Below are 22,301 nucleotides of genomic sequence, written 5' to 3' on the forward strand. Positions count from 1 at the left end.
TTAAATACAGATTAATAACATTTAATAACATTCAGTATTTTTACATTGTTTTTTTGTAAAAAGGGTTTTTTTAAAAAAACTAAAACAAAAGCAGCATTCTTTTCCAATTTCAAGAAGTTAAAACATTTAGAAGCATTATTTGATTTAAGAAAACACTTTTTTTTTTTTTTTTCTTTGAATGGGTGAATCAAAATATCTTTGTTTCTGATTTATTCAGTGCTCATGGGAGCCTTCTTTTCTGATTGTGTGTTTTTGAAAGGTGCAACAATCTCACTAACAGATTTTAATAAGGTGAATGAAAGTATCCCTGTCGGTTTAAAAACAATCTTTTATTTTAAGGCTGTTTAAACAATCATTTTTCTACACTTGCATTCAGTGGTGTTCAGATCTGTTATCTGAACTCTGTTATCTGAAGTTAAACAACTTGGACCTTTTCCCATTTCAAAATTGTTCATAGATACTACCTTTGTAACCCTACTGAAAAAAATAGAACCACAGAAAATTCTAATGCTTTCCACTACAAATACCATTACAAACATAACAACCCATCAACTTTTAACCATTAAAAAATGGTTTTCTGGACATTCCATTAGAATTTATTGGTTTTAACAATCTACCAGTAGAGACTGGTAATTGGTCCATTACAGTTTATGTTAAAACCAATACAAGTCCCAATATAACCAGTAAAACAATTACAAATTGTCTGGTGTCTGTTTTGTTTTTTTTTCAGCAGGGAATTTATTGAGCAGGTTTTCTGAGAATGTATCTTCATTGTGTTCATTTTGTAATATTGATAAATCTATTCTACATCTGTTTTATCATTACACATTCAAGTCTTTTTGGTCAGAACTTACCATGATAATTTGCTATCTTTTTCCTACTCTGGTCAGGTTTTCATTCTAAGGACATTACCCTGGTGAAAAAAAAAAACAGCATATGCTGGTAGGCATGTTTTGATGATGAGATGCTGGTTAGGTATGTTTTGATGCTGGTTTATGCTGGTCATGTTGCTGGTCAAGGACCAGCATCAACCAGCACCAAAACCTACTTAACCAGCATCCCATCATCAAAACATGCCTACCAGCATATGCTGTTTTTTTCACCAGGGTAATCTTGAACATATTGTATTATTGCTTTGTCTTCTGGGTAAATTTAACCTTAAGCCAGAAGCACTCATTGTAAACCTAACTTTAGAACGTTGTCATCTTTTTTTAACGTTTTCAGAAAGACCCTTATTACTTCTTTTAAGGGTATGGATGTGTCAAAACCAAGTACTGGAGAACCCTCTCGTCAGAACCTTTGAACTCAAAAGCTTCTAGAACATAACAATGAGGTTTTTTTTTTTTTTTTTTGGTGTCGTCGTCGATATATTCCAGGTAACATCGCGCAGCGTCACTACGGGAAGCGGAAGGCTTTGCTTGACTTCACGACTCCGTTTCCAGCTCGAACAGCTGCAAGCGGCGAATGTCGCTCACACAGTTTAATTGGCACTATGTGGTCCTGTATGCTGGTTACTCCACATTTATTTTGAAACCTGAACAACGGGTATCGAAACTTTCAGTTTCTTTCATGAATCCAGTGACTGGTAAACTTAACTGCTTTCATTTTAAGACAAACAAGGTGAGGAGAGAAAGTAGCGTAAGCAATTTAATTAAGGTAAGAAACAAACAATCTGATTTCATTCAATTTAATTCTGTTTAAATGAAATGTGGAATACAACCATTCACGTTTATAAATTTAATTTCTTAATGTAGTCCTTATATGCAATACAATTTACTTTATGCCTCTTGTCTTTTTGACGTTATATTGAAAAGATTAAACATCTTAATATACACTTTTATGTTATGTTTAATTTTTTATTTATTTATTTATTTTATTTTATTATTATTATTATTATTATTATTATTTTTTTTTTTTTTTTTTCTGAAACTGGATATAAATACAGTATAACCAGTGTTGGGAAGGTTACTTTGGAAATGTAATAGGTTACCGATTACAGGTTACTTGATTTAAATTTCTAATATTTTCTTAATATACACTTATGTTGTGTTTAATTTTTTTTTTTTTTTTTTTGAAACTGGATATAAATACAGTGTAACCAACGTTGGGAAGGTTACTTTGGAAATGTAATAGGTTACTGATTACAGGTTACTTGATTTAAATTTCTAATATTTTCTTAATATACACTTATGTTGTGTTTAATTTTTTTTTTTTTTTTTTTTTTTTTTTTTCTGAAACTGGATATAAATACAGTGTAACCAACGTTGGGAAGTTTACTTTGGAAATGTAATAGGTTACCGATTACAGGTTACTTGATTTAAATTTCTAATATTTTCTTAATATACACTTATGTTGTGTTTAATTTTTTTTTTTTTTTTTTTTTTTTTTTTTTCTGAAACTGGATATAAATACAGTATAACCAGTGTTGGGAAGGTTACTTTGGAAATGTAATAGGTTACCGATTACAGGTTACTTGATTTAAATTTCTAATATTTTCTTAATATACACTTATGTTGATTTAAATTTCTAATATTTTCTTAATATACACTTATGTTTATGTTTATTTTTTTATTTATTTATTTATTTTTTTTGTTGTTGCTGAAACTGGATATAAATACAGTATAACCAGTGTTGGGAAGGTTACTTTGGAAATGTAATAGGTTACCGATTACAGGTTACTTGATTTAAATTTCTAATATTTTCTTAATATACACTTATGTTGTGTTTAATTTTTTTTTTTTTTTTTTTTTTTATTTTTATTTTTTATTTATTTTTTTTTGTGAAACTGGATATAAATACAGTGTAACCAGTGTTGGGAAGGTTACTTTGGAAATGTAATAGGTTACCGATTACAGGTTACTTGATTTAAATTTCTAATATTTTCTTAATATACACTTATGTTTATGTTTATTTTTATTTATTTATTTATTTTTTTTGTTGTTGCTGAAACTGGATATAAATACAGTGTAACCAGTGTTGGGAAGGTTACTTTGGAAATGTAATAGGTTACCGATTACAGGTTACTTGATTTAAATTTCTAATATTTTCTTAATATACACTTATGTTTATGTTTATTTTTATTTATTTATTTATTTTTTTTGTTGTTGCTGAAACTGGATATAAATACAGTATAACCAGTGTTGGGAAGGTTACTTTGGAAATGTAATAGGTTACCGATTACAGGTTACTTGATTTAAATTTCTAATATTTTCTTAATATACACTTATGTTGTGTTTAATTTTTTTTTTTTTTTTTTTTTTTTTTCTGAAACTGGATATAAATACAGTGTAACCAGTGTTGGGAAGGTTACTTTGGAAATGTAATAGGTTACCGATTACAGGTTACTTGATTTAAATTTCTAATATTTTCTTAATATACACTTATGTTTATGTTTATTTTTATTTATTTATTTATTTTTTTTGTTGTTGCTGAAACTGGATATAAATACAGTATAACCAGTGTTGGGAAGGTTACTTTGGAAATGTAATAGGTTACCGATTACAGGTTACTTGATTTAAATTTCTAATATTTTCTTAATATACACTTATGTTGTGTTTAATTTTTTTTTTTTTTTTTTTTTTTTTTTTTCTGAAACTGGATATAAATACAGTGTAACCAGTGTTGGGAAGGTTACTTTGGAAATGTAATAGGTTACCGATTACAAGTTACTTGATCATAACTTAATCATTTTGAAACCTTTAAACCAGGCAGAGTTAACCTTACAGTAGCGTTCAACACTGATTACTGTCAGACTTTCAAAATCCTTTATCACTTGAATTAAGATTATAATAAGTAAGGGATAATATACATCTTTATTTTGCGATAACAACTGGCTGAATGTACATTATCTCACTTATTACACAGCTGCTTGATAGATTATCTAGATGTTTCGTGTCAAAATTATTAGACACGAAACACTGATCTGAGTTGAAATATTTGAACACAAAGCTTCCACAAAGAAATCAGGTGCTAGCAAACGGCAAGTTCAAACTAGACATTTTAGGGACACAGTGCAGTCATACCAGTTTTTTTACACAACATTTAACCACATAATTAAGTAGTACTAGTTTGTTAGTTATCTTATATTCCATTACAATGTACAAAAAAAAAAAAAAATATGGCAGCAGCTGCGTTTGTATGAAGCAATAGAGCAAGTCTACGATACCAGAATGACGGAATTAAGAAATTGTCCACATAATATTGAATTAAGCTTTATTATTTTATTAGCTAATCAAAACAAAGCTTCTGCCAAGAAAAATTATCAGGCATATAGCACTGACCTAAATTGTCCCGGAAGAGTCTGAGCAATAATTTGGAATAATTTAATTTAAAGCACAGCCACCACAAATATTTACTTATATTTTTGGGCTTTTTATGCCTTTTATTGTGATAGGACAGGAAAGAGCTGTGAGGAGAGAGGGGAGCGGGATCAGCAAAAGACCTCGAGATGGGACTCGAACTCGGGTCACCGTCAGCGCAGTTGCTCTATATGTGATAACAAGATCATAACATAAATAACATCATAACAAGAAATAGTTGAATAGCTATGATACTTGGTTTGAAATCAAATGTTTGCATAGTTATGCCAGAAAACACGAGCATCTAACAATGTTTTTTCCAAGGCAATCTTAAAAAATAAAGTTTATGCATAAACCCAGATAGGAAATAAAACAGTTATCGAATAAGCATGAGTCCTATTCTGTGTCCTAAACTCTTGAAACATTGGTGTCTCATTTTAGAGCAGTCAGTGCAATTTAAAAGTAGTCAATTAAATCTGTAAGTGGGGGTGGGTGTGTGAAAAAATTCAGATGTAATCCCCTTTGTTATCACTGGCATTTTTCAAATATAACTGTAATTTAATTACATATTTTTTCTCAGTAACTGTAACTAATTACAATTACATTTATTTTGTAATTAAATTATGTAATTCCGTTACATGTAATAGTTACTCCCCAACAGAGTATAAATCTTCGGGCATTTCACGATCCGATCCAATTTCGATTCCAAAACGATTCTTGATCTACATTTTTTTTTCCAATTAATTTTTCTGCTGTGCAAATAGATATTTACAACCTTACACTGTAACCAAAATTGCAGTTTCTTTGTTTTTTGTTTATAGTTGGAATCTCTATGTCAGTACTGCCATCTTAAAAGTAGAGTTTCATGATTCAATTTAATTACAATTTTCATTTTTAACTCAATATCACTATGCATCACATTCTCAGTTTTCACTATAACTGCACATGGCTACATTTTCATATAAATTTTTATATCAAATTTATTTTGTGCAGACTTATACTTTTTATCATATAAACAGGCTACTTTTTAAAACAATCACTTATTTAAAATCAGTGTTCTTTAAGTATCTGAAAGTTTTCAGACAAGTTATGAATTTTTCTTTTTTCCTCAGTATTATTGCCATTTGATTATTACTGATGAGATCATAGACAGTGTCACAGTGGCAGCTTTAACAGACTGCAATGCACAGATCTGTTTCGTCCTGCTCTGAAAACATAACTGACTGTGTGAACATCAATTTCGTATAGAAGTATTCGAAAATGGAAGTGCATTTAACCGCAGCCGCAATCGATCTTCAGGACAACAAACACAAAGCGCACGTGAAAGTCCGCCAGTGCGCGAGTTTCATGCCTCTAATAGTACTGCAATCCAAATGGCATTAAAGGGGTCATCGGATGCCCATTTTCCACAAGTTGATATGATTCTTTAGGGTCTTGATGAAAAGTCTCTAATATACTTTGATTAAAAATTCTCAATGGTTTTGTAAAACAACACCCTTTTTACCTTGTCAAAATGAGCTCTGCAAAAATCTTCTCATTGTAAGGGGTTGTTCATTTAAATGCAAATGAGCTCCGCTCGCCCCACCCCTCTTTTCTCTCTGTGGAATGACGATCTTGTTTACTTTAGCGGCATTTAGCCGCTAAACTTCCTAACCACCACGTTATAAGGAAAGGCGATCGCAAAGATTCATAAAAAAACGCTTATACTCACTTCTGCTGTAAGTGAAGCTGGATCACAAATAATTCGCGCGAACATAGACTGATATATGTAGATCGGGAGGTGCATTCCCTTCACAAACAAACATAATCCACTGCATCTTCAGCGGCTCAGATGTCCAGAGTAAATGACAACCACTACGTTCATTATTACATCCAGCAGCATAACACCTTAATCGCTCAATCGGAGATATTCTTGTCTAACTCACATCCCTGCTCCGGCATCGAAACAAGGAAAGTTACTAGACTGTGACAACTGGTCTAAGGTAAAAGCTCATGTCAATCAACTATTGTGGGAGTGGCCTCTGTGGGTGTGACGGCACGCCGACAGGCATCTGAGAACGGCTCGATTTGAAAAAGGGGATATTATTTTTACAGATTAATTAAAAACCACTGCATGGATTTTTATCATTACAGGGTAGATTTGTACATACACTGCCAACACACATTAATGTTCAAACAAAATGAAAAAGTGAACTTAGCCTCCGATGACCCCTTTAATGAAAGCATGTCTAAAGTAAAACACTGGTGTGGAAGCACACACTGTCAAGCAATGTGCACGTGTCTAGCGGCTTTCACACCAACACTTTCTTCAGAGGAACACCAACAATGTTTATTAGAAAAAGAATCCAGGTCCATATAATGCAACAGTCATCCAAAAGTTTAGTCGTCAAAAACCTGCAGTCACAACAGCAATCCATACAACCCCATTTCTTCTTAAGTGAAATGATAGGTGTGTAGGAAAATACTATTATTTTAAACTACAAATTATAGCTTTTGGTCAGCTGTCAAACATGGCTTCATGAGCTTATGATTTATGTAAATAAACAGCACCAGAAATTTTTAGAAATGGCTACTATTGATAACTGACTAACTTTTAGGGAAAATGTGAAACATTCATAGGCAATCCATCTTAGCCTTAAGGTCAATAAAATGCATCCTTGGTCAAAGTCCACTCAAATAAAAAAAAAAAGTAGAAAAAATGTAATCACACCCAGCTGTTCTTTGTCATGGTATGATGTAGTCAGTTTATAGAGCTGTTTATTTTTTTTTTATCTTTGAATTTCAGAGATTTTCAGAGCTCTGTAGATATGTGCACCTTGAACAATAGCTTGCTTAGAGCCTTAATATCTGCAGCAGCTCTTCTTACATCTGAAGGTGAGGATCACATGCTTTGTTTCATACTTGTTTACATATGCTTTGACTTATGAACTTGCTTTAACAATCCCATCTGATTTGCTGCTGTTTTTTAAAGGGCTCTTGGTTCAAGGACCTGCTCAGCCTCTGGTTGCACAGCTGGGAGGATCCATCATACTGCCCTGCTCTGTGGAAACCCCATTACCTCTGGAGGGGCTGGAGGTCCAATGGAAGAGGACAGATGAAGAGACATTAGTGCACTTGTTTCAGAATGGAGAGCACAGACCTGAGGCTCAGCATCAGTCTTATTGGGACAGAGCACATTTTTTTCCCGAGCAGATCTTTGAAGGAAACTTCTCAATCCTGTTGGAAAATATAACAGTTGCAGACACTGGTATCTACAGATGTGTAGTTTACTCTTACCAGGATGTTGGAGAGATCTCTGTTACAATTCAGCATGTGGGTAAGTATGTATCTTATTTAAAAAATGATCTTTAAATGTTTTTTTATTATTATTACTACAGTGATTATTTCTCTTTTGTGTGTAACAGAGCGTGTAGTTGTAAAAGGAGAAGATCAAACTGTATTTGCACGTGTTGGTGAGGATGTTGTTTTAAACTGCATGGTGGACTCGCATATCCCTCCTCAACGCTTTGATGAGGTCTCGTGGAAGAAGGTGGTCAAAAGGCCAGACATCGTCCCTGTGTTGCTTTTCCAAAATGGGACCATATTTCCAGGATCGTCTCACGAGCGTTACAGAGACAGAGCAGAGTTCTTCAGAGAAGAAATTCCCAAAGGCAACTTCTCAATGAGACTGAAAAATGTCCAGACTGCTGACAAGGGAGAGTACATGTGTGAAGTTCACACAGAGAATTCAGTGAAATCTGCAACTGTGGAAATTGGGCGGTTAGGTAAGTCATCTGAGACATACACTATACTGATGTAATATATATATATATATATATATATATATTTCATGAAGTCAATACTTTTATTTAGCAAGGATGGATTAAATTGACAGTAACAGTTACAACACTGAAAAGTTTTTTTAATAACAAATAATTGTCATTTTTATTTCCACAAAAATATTTAGCAACACAACAGTGTTGTTCACTAAAGCTAATGAAATGGTTTTCATTAATGGAAATAAAGCTAAAATAAAATGATGGAAAAACTTAAAACACAAATGAAAATTAAAAATGTTGCATTGACAACTAACTTAAATTAGCAATATATTTTTAAAACTAAAATAAAGATAAAGTTATATAGCGATATTAGAAAAAAGACTAAAAGAAATGACAAAAGCACATAAAATAACTAAAAACTAAAAAATAAGAGCTAATTCTCAAAATATTAATAATTTGTATAATAGTATATGATTAATAATAAATAATAATAGATGTTTTTAAGCAGCAAATCAGCATATTTGTATGATTTCTGAAGGATCATGTGACACCAAAGACTAGAGCAATGACTCTTGCCATCACAGAAATAAATACAATTTTAAAATATATTACAGTAGCAAACAGTTATTTTAATAATATTTCACAACATTGGTGAGCATAAGAGACTTCTTTCAGAAACCAAAAAGAAATCTTACTGGCCTCAAACCTTTGAATCGTAGTGTAAATACAGTGCCTTGCAAAAGTATTAATTCTTTTTTTTTTCAGGTTTTATGTTGCTGCCTTGTGTTGAACTGCTTTAAATTACTTTTTTTTCTACATCAGTCTACACTCCATACACCATAATGACAAAGTAAAACAGAATTGTCACAACTTCATAAATGTATAAAGAAAAAAAAAAAACTGAAATGAGTACATTGCATAAGTATTCCTACTAGTGTTGGGCGATATGCTCAATTTTTATATTGTCCTATCATCAGCCTGTGATATTGCCGATACACGATATTATCGTGATAATTTATTTAATTGTTTACTTACTTAGTTTCATTGACGGCAAATGAACCAACACCAGCATAAGGCTAAAAACAGCCTTATGTTTTCAATATGACTTAATTTGTGTTTAACATGATAACAATTTAATAGAAACATTGTAAGTTACTAATGCTTACATCCCTGCTGAAAAAACAACCAGCTAAAACCAGCCTAAGCTGGTCAAAGCCCAGTTCTAGGAAGTCTGGTTGTTTCAGACTTCTTCCATTAAGGGTAACGGAGGCTACATGCTTCTGTAAACCTTCAATGCAGCAGAATTTTTTCTGAACTCTTCCCCAGATGTGTGGCTTGACACAATTCTGTTTCTAAGCTCTACAGGCAGTTTTGCTTTACCTCAGAGCTTGGTTTTGCTCTGATATGGCTTTCAGCTGTTAGAACTTTTAAGACGTGTGTGCCTTTCCAGATCATACTTGTTCAGTTGAATTTGCCACAGGTTAACTTCACTCAAAGTGTAGTGGAGGTATGAATACTTATGCATTGGAATTATTTAAGTTTTTTTTATTTTTAATAAATTTGCAAAAATGTTAAAAACATATTTTTTGCTTTGTCATTATGGTGTAGCATCTTAATCGAATGTCATTAAATTCATTCTATGTCTCTCTTGTAGGGATGTCTGCTCTGCACATTATCACACTGATGCTTTGCTTTACTTCCCTGCTACTGACTCTTGTATTAAGTGTTCCAGTCACAATCTGTATAAGCAGAAAAGGTAGGCCAAGAGCTATGACTTGTTTTTAATTGTTATTAATGTATACCAAATGTAAAGCAATAGGAATAGGAAATTACTTTCCTTATATTCTGTATATGTATGAGCTGAATAACTAACAAACTAAATGATTGTACATGGTGTTTATGTTTTTCTGCAGATACTGGTACAAAGCCAATGTACATAAATTATTTGCAGGTTGTCTGTCCCAACATCTGTTTGTGTATTGCATTTGTTCTGTGGGGAGTTATTGAAGGTAAGTGTCCTGAAGTCTTTTTATTTTCTTTTCTTATCTCTGTTGGTGACTTCATTGTGTTTTTTTTTTACTGCTTTGCTCAGGGTCTGTAGTTGAGGTAACAATGTGTGCAACAATTAACCTGACGAGGATTATTTTATTGTTTTATATGGCCCCATATTTTAACTGGGAAGCTACTGTTTCTGGTATGTATGTGTATTTTAATGAAAGACATTTGTTTGATTGTTTGTAAATTCTATTATATATTCCATAATACATTTTATAATTAGTTTTTCTATATAATTGTGTATTATTACATGCTTTAGGGCATTGTGACAAACACAAATATGGAGTTTTACCATTAATTGTTCTTCTAATTCATGTTTTGTTTTGTTTTTTCAGTTGATTTTCCAGATTTCATCCACAGAACAATTGAATATGTTGCCATTCCCATTGCATATCTTCTGATTTCCACAGCGTTTTGCTCAGGTTAAGAAACTGGGTTTAGAGTCATAATGTAGAGTACTGTTTATTTAATATAATTTAGTTATACTAGTCGTCCAAAATCAGATTGGACTTATGGAAATAAGTAATAACTGTATAATCTGTCTTGTTTTGTAGCTGTTCTGTATGATCTTTGGAATGCATCTCAGTGGTCTGAAGCTGTTCTTGTCAGTGTTGGGATTCTTATCCTGTCATCCACACCAGTTTTTCTTCAAGCTTTAAGTCAAGTTTGCTTCACAAACTTCTTTCAGGAACATTGTTCCCTTCAATTTGTGATGAGTATGTCAAATTGCATTATTTTTTTAATGCAATCATGCATTATGCAATTTTTATGCTATTGAATTTGTCTAGAAATACATCAAGGCAAATGTCAGACTTTCATATTTGCATTTCTACTCTTAAATCATGTTTAGTAAAGGTCAGTAAAGTTTTAACGTTGAGATAAGCTCTACAGGACCAAAGTATAGAAAATTTATTTAATAACAACAACAAAACTGAAAACAAGTAAGAGAAATAAACGCAAGTATATGCCAGTAAAACATCTATGTATGGACAACATCTCACCGTAACCACAAAAATAAAAACGCTAGCCCTTAAAGGGATAGTTCACCCGAAAATGAAAATTCTGTCATTAATCACTCACCCTCATGTTGTTCCAAACCTGTAAGACCTTCGTTCATATTCAGAACACAAATTAAGATATTTTTTAAGACGTCCGAGAGCTTTCTAGCCCTGCATAGACAGCAATGCAACTGATACGTTCAAGGCCCAGAAAGGTAGTAAGGACATCTTTAAAATAGTCCATGTGACATCAGTGGTTCAACCTTAATTTTACGAAGCTATGAGAATACTTTTATGCGCAAAGAAAACGACTGTATTCAACAATTTCTCCTTATTCCTTTAAGGGCACAAGAGTGAAAGTTGGAATGAGGATTCAGTCCAGGACTGCGTTTCCCAAAAGCATTGTAAGCCACCAATAGTCTCTACAATCAGTCTAGCTCAACCTTGCTTTTGAGAAACGCAGCCCAGATCTACAGGTAGTCTACAGGTTCTGATGTGTTTTGGTTATATGCGTTTTCATTAGTGTTGCCCTGTGATTGCAGAGTCATTAGGACATGTTCTCATGCAGTCAAGCAACTTTCTTCAAATGCGTCTTCTCTTCTTTAGATCATCAAGTGTTGATGAATGTAAGTACCTACAGAAAGGTATTCAAAAGGAGTTGTCACATGCTTGACATATTTTACTTTTATTCAAATATGTGTCTGTTTACATTTTCAGCCATGATTACAATGACATATGCCTTTGGGGGAATTTCTGCTGCCATATCATTGATAGTTCTTCCAATTCCAGCAATTCGACAGTACCTTTGTTCAAAACTTGGCAGAAATCAACTTCAAGTACTTATTTGGAGATGTTGTAAGTACACTAACAAATATCATTTTAAAGCGTTTCATTGTACATCGCAAATCATTTTACAAATCACAAATTAAAATGTTTATTTGTCATGTGCTAAGTAGTGAATTTGAATTAAATATTTAAACTTTTAAAGAAAATGATTTTAGGACAATTAATTAGCTTACACAGAGATACTCTGAAAGCAGTGTTGATTGGGATTTCTTTTTTGTTCTGTATGTGTAAATGATGATCTGTCTTTCTCTTGTTTTTATTTATCTTTGTCCCAGATTTAGTTTGGGTAAACGTCATGGTTGTTACGCTCATTGGGCATACTGCTTTTATTTTATATTATCTCAGCAAGATTCTGGAGCATACTAATGGTAAGCTGGTATCAAATGTCAGCAATTTACTGGCCTATTTATTCTTAAAACACAAATTGCTTGCATTGTTACCTCAGTGTTTTTATGGTTTGTATGTTATGCGATTTATGTCATTAGTTTTCTTAGTTTTTATGGTATAGCATGGGTTTTCCAGCAATTGTAACCTTACTATAATTATGTGTCATTTATCACAGAGCGGTTTGGATGGATCTTTGTCACAATGTTGCTTCATGCCTTGACAGCAATTGCACCCACACGATTCCCCAGAGCAGTTCCTGGTAACAAAATAAACTGCAAGTTAGAAAATAAGGACAGAAAGTTCTTCTTTCTCTTAAAAAACCAAGCTTTTCCATTTTTGCAGATGTAGTTTTCACTACTTTGTACATGTATGGGGTGGCAGGTCTACCAGTGGTCAACTCTGTTTCTCTTGCTACAGAATTAATACTGCAAGTTTGTAAGTGTCAATGCCAAAACAATATTTCTGTAAGGTTCTCTTGCAGAGATCACTAAATTCTTCTCTTCCATTTTCTATTTGCAAGACAAGGGGGAGAGAACAGTGGAAGATCTGCGTGCAATAGTGCTGGTGTTTGAAAGTGTTATGTCTGGTGTGTGGCTTGCTTTACAGATCCATGCATACTGTGAGTTTCATTGGTACTTTTGACACTCATGTGTAAGAGCTCATGCACTGATATCGATGTAGCTCACTGTCATTGTCTTTACTCGTGAATTACAGGGGCAGTTGCCGGGAGAGAGTAAGTTGATATTTTTTGTAAAATATATATTTTTTAAAATTTTTACTACAGGATTGGAAGTCAGCATTTTGATGACCCAGTAACTTTATAATAACAGTTGAAGTTGATTAGTATTATTTTGCATTGCTTAACAACTTCACCAAGTTTAATTAATTGTCTTTCAGTGTACAAGTGGAGCTGTATGCTCTGAGGGATTTCACAGCACAGTGCACACCACAGGTAACAGCTGAGGCCGAATATTTGAGGGTAAAAAAACAAAAAAACAAAAGTAGAGCTGGGTGATAAAATGATAACGCCAATTATCCCAATATAATTTTCCTCTATAAAACGATATCAGAAGTTCGATAAATGTAATGATATAGAATGTTTATGCGCCAAAAGTGGAACGAAATATCACTACTCATTTGAACCGCGCAACGCAGGCTGTATTTCCGCTCGAATCAAAGATCAAACGGCAGTGCAGCGCAAATTTTCTAAAGCAGATTCGTTTACTCACTGATAAATCTTGCTCAGGCGAGCTCTAAACAGTGCTGTGAGATCCAATATGAAGAGCCTGAATTCAGTGAAAAGCACAAACTACTTTAAAGCCAGGTGAAACAGTGCTGACAAACAGAAGGCGCGTTTCCATTACCCTTCAAGATGCGCAAATTTAAATTGAGAATTGAAAATACGCCTTATGGAAACGCGTCAATTTCGCTCGCAAAAGTTTTTACGCTCGCATGAGGTGGTTTTTCAGTCAATTCGAAAAAGGAATATTTCGCAAAACGGCAATGGAAACGGCTTTTTCGCATTTTCAGGTCACATGGCACATGTAAAAAGTCATATGATCATTCTTAAATGTAGCATAAACTACAAGAAACACTTAATACGTAACCGTTCTCAAGTATAAGGGGCTTTCCCTGGTATTAATGCTCAGACTTTGTACGCTGCACGCATCTGCGGAGTTTAACGGCTCCGACACGGTCACCGGAGCTGATGTTATGTTTATACCAGCAACGTCGCACACCACGTTTCTAAAACGGCTCTTCACGCTGGTTCTGTAAAGATTCATGCATACGCCTCTTTTGATTAAATAAAGCTAAAATCCCTCCAAATCCCACCAAAATCCTTTGCCACGACTTACGCCGGTTTCACACTGCACGCGTAAGCAGGACGTAAGCAGCGCGTGCGCAGCAGGTTAGCAGAGCAGAAGCAGCGTAGCTACTTTGCTTTCACACCGGCAGCGTTTGCAGCGCGCACCTGAACCGCGTCTTTTGTACAGACTTCGCTATAATATACAAAAAATATATGTATTACACATTACCTATAGTCAAAAAAACGTACGCAAATATTTTTTTTTGAATATTAATATTAGAAACATTAAATGTACATACATTACCCATCACAAACTTAAGGATAATCCATAACTGTCTACATATCAAAGTTCTTCATAGAAACGTTTTTTAAATGATCAATTTCTCGAAACGTAAGACAGAAATGTAAAGTACAGTCACGTACATCGTAAATGTCAATATTACGTGCTCAACTTCTACGATGAGACGAGTGTCGTCCATGATGGTCTTCTTGGCAGTTGCACTCTTAAAACTACCCGCCTGTGCGTTTGTTTACAAGTGTCATCATGATGTCAGCATGACACCTGTTCTTATGGCAACATGTAGTTGTAATAATAAATATAGGCTATATACACACACATATATATATATATATATATATATATATATATATATATATATATATTACAATTACAATTAATCAGTAACGTCAGAAAAAAAAAACAGTGTAAATTAATTAAACTTGTTTTAGAAGTTCGGGAAAAAATATTTTTTTATCTTGTTAATTACATAATACTGTGTTTACAACACGGTAGATATCATCAATGTACTTTTTGGGGTAAAACTGCTACTTTTTCCTGTGTGTTTTGGCCATAATCAATACATTGCTACTGAAAGCGAGCGTAAGCGGCGCAGCAAAAATAGAGTCGGGGCCCTAAATGCTCTCATTCGTTAACATGTGCGCTGAAAAAAATACGCGCTGCTTACGTCCTGCTTACGCGTGCAGTGTGAAACCAACGTGAAACCGGCGTTATCGCGAGAGGAACAAATTCCGTTTTAGTTGCATAACATCGGTTAATGGAAACGCTGTCATTTCGCAATACTTTTTTATCGACATTTATAAAATATCGCCAAAGTTTTGCGCAAATCTGTAATGGAAACGCACCTACTGTGTGTAATGATACAGTCAGAAGGTATTTCAGTCTACAGTTATTTACTGTAGTAACTGCACCATGGTTTTATGGCAGAAATGTGGGATATTCTAGTCGAACTTTATTATATTATTGATGTAGACATGAATTAAATGTACTAAAGCAGTAATGGAACATAATTACAGTATTATTAGTGATTAAGCCATTGTTTGTGCATTTTTACTAAATGTATTTAGACTACTGTTTTTTGTACAAATACCTAGAAACCATATAGTTACATTTTTACCATGGTATTGAGGTGCTATATGTGTGGTATTAACTGTGGTTGTCTTGATGTAAATGCATGCTACTATGGACGACCAACAGTTAATTTTAATAAAATTCAAACTGTCAGAATAATTAAATTTTACCACATAAAATGAGATTGTTACAGTTTTTACAGAATTTTTACAGTTTATATAATGATAATGAACATAAAGCTACTACTACTATTAACTCAAGCTACTGTCAAATGTGCATTTCTAAAAGACAAAAAAACAGTATAATTAATATTGCAGCCTACACTGCAAATTGTGCTGAAGATATGCGTAAGCGTCAGGCAACACAAAACCATTTCATAATTTGAAAATATCTCTCATTAGAAAATGTAAAAAGATACTATTTTGTGAATGAAAAATGACTGGGAAAGTGTAAAGAATTAAAAAATGCTAAGTTTTTGTCATGTTTTGACCATAAAGAGTAATTTAATACCACAATTAATGGTTTGATTTCTACAACTTTAACTTAGGAGCAAAAATCTGCCTTTAAACTTAAAAGAAATAAAGATTTTAAAATTAATAATGATAACTATAGATATCGACTGATATGAAAAATTTTATCATGAAAATTTTTTGGCCATATCGCCCTGCCCTAGTAAAAAGTTTTTTGTTAAAACGTTTTTTGGAAATAAATTTGTTAAACACATTTTATTGCATTGCTGTAATCTGGTTTACCCTCATAAATTTTGGATCTAAGAATGTAATTAAAAACTCCTCAGTGTGCAAACCAAAACTTATTTAAACACCAGGTATAATTTTTGGTTTTGTTTTTTATTAGTGGGTGCAGGACACTATAGTTTATTCATGTAAGTGAGGATAGCAAAATAAAGTAAATTGTGACATATTATACCCAAAAATTCTTCATACAGTGGACTATCAGTAAATTTGATAAAAAATTTGGGACCAGAAATTTTATTTGACACTTTGACCTGACCATGATTTATTGCATGCCTTTTAAACTGTTTGAATTCTTGTCACATTTTACTAACATTTTTAAACTATAATGAATAAACTGATAATGTGAGAATGTGAGAAATTTTGAAGGTGTCTGAATACATTTTGTTTTGACTGTATTGCTTTCAACATTTATTCTATAAAACCTGAAATAACAATGTGTGTTCAACAATACAGCAAGGAGACACTGGTGAATCACATGGTTCAGAGAATCGCCTTTCTGAGACCCAAAGATGTCAGCCAGAGGCAACCCCATTCCTGGAAACGCTCTAGAGGTTTAAATCTTTAAAACAATAACTGAACACCATAAATGACTAAAGCTAATGCTACCTATTCATGCTAACTTTTTTTAATTCAACTGATTTGTACTTAATTTGTTGTAATTTTCAGTGATAGTGAACACTGCTTATTTTTGTTTTCTCTGTTTCCACCTTCAAATGGTTACATTTATTGTTATTGTTTATGCCTATAGTAATAATCTGACTGCATAGATTTCTTTAAAATATGTTTGACACACAGATTAACATAGCCATTTGAAATTGGTCTGAAAACATGCAAAGTGTCTCTATTATAAAAATGTTTCAATTCGCCCTACCTCCTGATATGCTGCTCCAGCTAAAAAAGAAACGCAAAACCAATCGGCAGCATCATGACACTGCTGAGATGTTGATTGGCTGGGGATCTGTGTGTGTGGAGAGAGTGTGTATGTGTGTCCTGTATAAAGCACAGCGCTCTGCAGCATTTCTGAACTGGTGCAGTGCCGGTTCATCTCCACTAATGGTGTGCAGAACAAGGGGGACTTAAAGAGAAAAAACTTCTCCAACCAACAAAACATTAACATCATTTGAAAACCAAACAAAAAGCAACAAAAAACAATCCTGCATCATGAGCTTTGACCCGTTCATCTCCTCCTCCCTCTCCCGGCGATGGCAAGATCCCCCCTCCAGCAGAACCACATACCGGCTCTCTCGGGGGCCCCTGTCATCCTCTAGGTGGCCGACCACACGTTTGGAGCCGCTGCAGCGCTGGGAGCAGAGTGAACTGAGTCAGGCGAGCATAGTGAATGCAGAGCTGCTGGAGCTGCGGGCCCAAGAGCGAGAGCAGCTGGTGGGGCTGAACAATCGCTTCGCATCCTACATCGAGAAGGTGCGACACCTTGAGCAACAAAACCGGGTGCTGCTTCTACAGTTGGAGGGCCTGCGGCGCAGGCAGAGCCAGCCGTCCCGTGTGCAGCAGCTCTACCTACAGGAGGTACGGGGCCTCAGGGAGCAGCTGCACCAAGAGGCCCAGAATAAAGCACGCATGGAGGCGCAGAGGGAAAAACTGCGGGAGGCACACGCACAGTTGCACGACCGCTGGGAGGAAGAGGCGCAGCGGCGTAGTCGGGCAGAGGCAGAGGTGCAGCGGTTGCGGGAGGAGGCGGGTCAGGTCGCTCTGTGCAGCTGTGACGCCGAGGCCAGCGTGGTCTCCCTGGCGCAGGAGTTGGCCTTCCTGAAGCAAGTGTTTGCGGAGGAGCAGGAGGGGCTGAGGGTCCAGCTACAGGTTGCCAGCCTCAGCGTGGAGCTGGACACAAGTAGACCGGACCTGTCGGCTGCTCTGAGAGAGATCCGAGCGCAGTATGAGAGCCTGGCTGGACGCAACATGCAGACCGCCGAAGCCTGGTTTCGGGGGAAGGTGGCGAGCGTGGTGGAGCTGACAGATAAGCAGGAGGAGGCTGTGCGCTTGGTACGTGAGGAGACCGCTGAGTATCGACGGCTGCTGCAGTCCCGTTCGGCTGAGGTCGAGGCTCTGAGGAATGTCATCGATTCGCTGAATGCACAACTAGGGGAGCTGGAAGAGACGCAGAACTCCGAGGTCACCAAGTACCAGGTATAGATCACCAGCAGCAATCAATCCAAGTACATCTGCACCCTGTCCACAATATGTCTCTGTGGAGACACAGTGAGGAAATTATGCTACTGACTGCAAAAACATTCTGTATAAAAGAGAAGATCAGATATAATATCCAAAAATTGTACCTTAATGGCTACAACTACTTGTCACTAGGGCAATACTTGTGAAGGGACAACTTTGTATCTACCCCCAAAAGTGCATGTTTGTACAGGAGTAGTAATATGTAAGATACAACTGTCAACCTTTCAGTGGCAGACAAGATACAAAAATAGGTACTGCCGCTGTGACAAGCGGATGTACCCTGAGGTACAATTATTGGACATTTTCTCTGTCAAGTCCTTGTGCTTCCTCATTTGTGTCCTCAACAAAATGAGGAAGCACGAAGACTTCACACAGAGACTGTAAATTTGTTTTTCATGCCAAGTCAGTGTGCTGACCTGACTGTTCTAGAGTCTCAACGTTGATGGAATGCTATTTCTGCTGTGCTTTTGGCTTTGTATTGTTCAAGTGATACCAAAGTTGCAGAAATGTTACTGATGCTGACTCATTCCATCAGTGCTGAGTCATGACTGACAAACTGAGTAGGACAAATGAGACTGACTCTAGAAGGAAAGGTAGTGCTGAATCTTTAAGATCTATGAAGTTCGGCTCTACTACTCTGCGTCTCTGGCACAAGAACAGTGTGTAGGAACGCTGATGCATATCAGTATTAATATATGCTTTGAAATTTTCTCTGACCAACTTCTAGGAGAAGATAAGTGACCTAGAGAGGGACATTGCAGATGCGAAAGAGGAAATGTCACGGTATTTGAGGGAGTATCAAGATCTGCTTAACGTGAAGATGGCTTTGGATGTTGAGATTGCAGCTTACAGGTAAATTCTTGTGCATCCAAAAAGTATTGAGTATTGGTATGATGAGTTTTGTTTTGAACTTACCTTCATTTTTGTCTTCACAGGAAACTTCTGGAGGGAGAAGAAATTCGATTTACATATTCCACCCTTCCGGCCCTTGCCTAAACCCCTAAAACAACCCTAATAACTCACATTCATCATATTCATACACTGAATATACAGTTGAGCCAGACCCACATTGAGATACTAAAATACTAACCAACAAATCAGTTTTTTCTCTAAAACCCCTACTAACCTAGACCCATCATTTAGGCCCTCTGTGCCAGATCCACATCCATAACCTTTACATTTCCTTCCATCCCTAGTTCTTTAGTTAATTACACCCAAATTCCATCTAACCATGAAACTAAACCCCAGCATATCATCGCTTTAAAGTCAGACGAGCCCTTGTGTCATACAAGAGGTACACATAAAGAGGTCCCCCTTCTTCTTTACACTTGATGATGGAAAAATGACCACCTTGGAGACATTGCTAAGGGCAGCACTCACTCAGCCAGAGCTCAGTGTCATGTTGGCAGATTCTTATGGAGGACCTTAGATATACTGTTCAAATAATAAAAATAGTTTTCACTAAATTGTCATATTTTTATGTTTCATTCCTAGCACCCATTGGGAATCTGATTAACCAGTGATTCCCTATATGCAAACTTTTAACCAATTGTTTGTTGAGGTGAATCATTGTTCAGTCTTAACTCACTTTGGGTGCTAGAAATGGACTAAAGCCAATTCGACCAAGAATCAGCCAACAGGACACTGTCAACCATCCCTGGCTCTTTAGATTATATGTAGTTTGTGCAACAGTTAAGTTTTAGCTATGTTAGAATGTGTTAATTTTAGTAAACGTTGTAGTATTCATTTCCTTTGTGTCTGTGTTCTGCTTCTCATATGTTTGTTTAGTTGAGAATATTTGATTCATTGCTTTAGCTTTTACTGTGTTTGACATTGATTAACGCATGACTGAAAATCAAGAGTAGAAGTAAAAGCTCTAGAGTGGAGTTTTTAGACTCATGGTTAAAATAAACTATCATGCTTTCATCTGCTTTTGTTGTGTCATCTAAGTTACAATGTAAGTCAGTTATTAGTAATTCGGAAATTAACAAGAAACCGAGTCTGTTTCTCATGACAGTCTCTGAACTGAATGGTGCTGTATGTTTGCACCTAATACATGCTGAATAAAGCAACAGTACCTCTTCTGGAGCACGACTCTGGTGTTTTTTTTGACTGTGTGAGCCTGTGTGCAAGACATGCAGTGAGGTCCAGCTATCCGAAACTTGCTCATTAAAACCTTTTTGGAACATTTATGCTAGATCACATTGATAAACAGATATTTGATTGAAAGATGAATGACTCAGAATGGCGTTTAGTTATCAAAAACATGCAGCGTGACAAGTGTAGCCCGATTCCTGAACAGCTGACTCTTTTAAGTGAACAACACCCTCTTGAATCAGTCAGATTGATTAATGATTCAGTCTGACCTATTTACTAAACTTAATTCCAATTTAAGAACCAATTAATGTTAGTTTTTCCTGTGAGACTTAAGGAAGCCCATTTCTGTCACATAGGGAAAAAATCATCTTTTGGTAAATTGTAATTTTTTGTTATACGCACCCGGATGTGTGGCCATATTGGAAATACTCAGATGTAAACAACAGCATTGCACGGTTAATGTACTGCTGCATACTTCTGCTAATTTATGCTGTCTAAACCACAGAAAAAAATGTGGAAGCTGCTAAATCATAGAGAAGGACTTAGTAAGCAGGAAAAGGCGCAATATTTTGACAAACTACAGTTAATAGGTGGTAAAGATATGTATGAGCATCATTAATTAAGATATAAGCCTAATTGTTCACCTACCTGACCAGAAATGACAAGTACACAGATGTTATCAAGACTCTTGCCATGGAAATCCTGGTTTAGTTTGGCCAACCACAAACTCCTTTTGTTCCTCAGACAGTTTTTTGCACTCTTCTCTTTAATTTGTTAAAATCTTTGGGAGTTTATAGTTCTTCAAATGTTTTTCCCAGTCTGTCCGATTAGTACAGCCTAAAACATGACAATAATTGATCATTGTCAGCAGCAATAATCAGCTAAATATGAAAGTTTCATTTGGTTCAGTGTCACTGTATACGCTCAGTGTCACCAATATGGCCGACTGATGATGCGTCATTTAAACACTCCACTGTGACATAATTTTTTGTCATAATTAATGCAAAATTTAGACTTTTACTGTTTTTGTTTATTTTTATGTCATAATGACCATTTTGACTACATCATAAATATAACTTATGTTAAACATTTTTTTTTCTTGTGTGGCGGAAAAAAAGTCTCACAACAATCGCGAGGTTACTGGTTGTTCGTTTAACTGCATGTCTATGTAAGGTTTATGCGATTTTATCAGCTGTGTTTAATCAAAGTGAATTAAATACATTTCCAGATTTATGCTTGGTAAGTATTTTTTCAACATGACCTTATTACCTCGTTTATGCCGCCTCTAATCAGATTTTTAGATCTTTTGTCCGAATATTTCTTGTTTAGACGCAGGCTGGAACGATTAATGGAACCGTTAAGGAGCAGAATCGAAACAGCTCGTTCCTAACGATTCCCATCATTAAGTTGGCTTGAGAAAGCCAACTTACTGATCTACTATTTAAGATTATTACTATTATTCTTCTTCTGAGCCAAATTTCGGTATCTACCTCCTCTTAGAGCTTTCAAGCTAGAACCACCAAACTCGGTCCAGACCTTCAGACTGGTCTGACTCGGTGTGCTGTATCTTTTCTAACTGATCCGGCTTACGGTTTTCATAAACCAGACTTTCAAACCACCAAAAATCCCATAGACTTACATTGACGGAATGTTCAAATGAGCAACACTATTCAAACTCCAACTGACAAAATTCAAATCTAAACTCCCAGAATCCCTTGAGACTCAATCAAGCTTCCCCTCT

At 35.3% G+C, this 22,301-nt stretch overlaps 2 protein-coding genes across 2 annotated transcripts; both read left to right on the plus strand.

Moving 5' to 3' along the window:
• The first annotated feature begins 1,413 nt into the window (after window positions 1-1,413).
• Window positions 1,414-17,387, plus strand: LOC127175602 (uncharacterized). The gene is made up of 18 exons (XM_051126758.1): window positions 1,414-1,656; window positions 7,084-7,172; window positions 7,270-7,614; window positions 7,703-8,062; window positions 9,711-9,812; window positions 9,970-10,065; window positions 10,149-10,250; window positions 10,447-10,533; window positions 10,666-10,827; window positions 11,652-11,735; window positions 11,827-11,964; window positions 12,231-12,323; window positions 12,518-12,601; window positions 12,685-12,777; window positions 12,863-12,961; window positions 13,057-13,075; window positions 13,240-13,294; window positions 16,727-17,387. Exons 2-18 carry the CDS (start codon window positions 7,106-7,108, stop codon window positions 16,820-16,822), a joined length of 2,082 nt encoding a protein of 693 aa, XP_050982715.1. The 5' UTR covers window positions 1,414-1,656; window positions 7,084-7,105; the 3' UTR covers window positions 16,823-17,387.
• On the plus strand, window positions 17,294-20,551 carry si:dkey-33c12.3 (uncharacterized protein LOC335380 homolog). Its single transcript, XM_051126763.1, has 3 exons — window positions 17,294-18,418; window positions 19,191-19,315; window positions 19,399-20,551. Exons 1-3 carry the CDS (start codon window positions 17,435-17,437, stop codon window positions 19,457-19,459), a joined length of 1,170 nt encoding a protein of 389 aa, XP_050982720.1. The 5' UTR covers window positions 17,294-17,434; the 3' UTR covers window positions 19,460-20,551.
• The last annotated feature ends 1,750 nt before the right edge of the window (window positions 20,552-22,301 follow it).

Source organism: Labeo rohita, chromosome 13 (assembly GCF_022985175.1).
Source record: "Labeo rohita strain BAU-BD-2019 chromosome 13, IGBB_LRoh.1.0, whole genome shotgun sequence".
NCBI lineage: Eukaryota > Metazoa > Chordata > Actinopteri > Cypriniformes > Cyprinidae > Labeo > Labeo rohita.

Excerpts from the sequence above, each read along its gene's own strand:
- LOC127175602 (XM_051126758.1), top strand. The coding sequence starts at position 7,106 with ATGTGCACCTTGAACAATAGCTTGCTTAGAGCCTTAATATCTGCAGCA. Across the intron at positions 8,063-9,710 it reads TGTGGAAATTGGGCGGTTAG|GGATGTCTGCTCTGCACATT; the intron begins GTAAGTCATCTG and ends TCTCTCTTGTAG. Across the intron at positions 10,828-11,651 it reads TTCCCTTCAATTTGTGATGA|AGTCATTAGGACATGTTCTC; the intron begins GTATGTCAAATT and ends CTGTGATTGCAG.
- si:dkey-33c12.3 (XM_051126763.1), top strand. The coding sequence starts at position 17,435 with ATGAGCTTTGACCCGTTCATCTCCTCCTCCCTCTCCCGGCGATGGCAA. Across the intron at positions 18,419-19,190 it reads CCGAGGTCACCAAGTACCAG|GAGAAGATAAGTGACCTAGA; the intron begins GTATAGATCACC and ends ACCAACTTCTAG. Across the intron at positions 19,316-19,398 it reads GTTGAGATTGCAGCTTACAG|GAAACTTCTGGAGGGAGAAG; the intron begins GTAAATTCTTGT and ends TTGTCTTCACAG.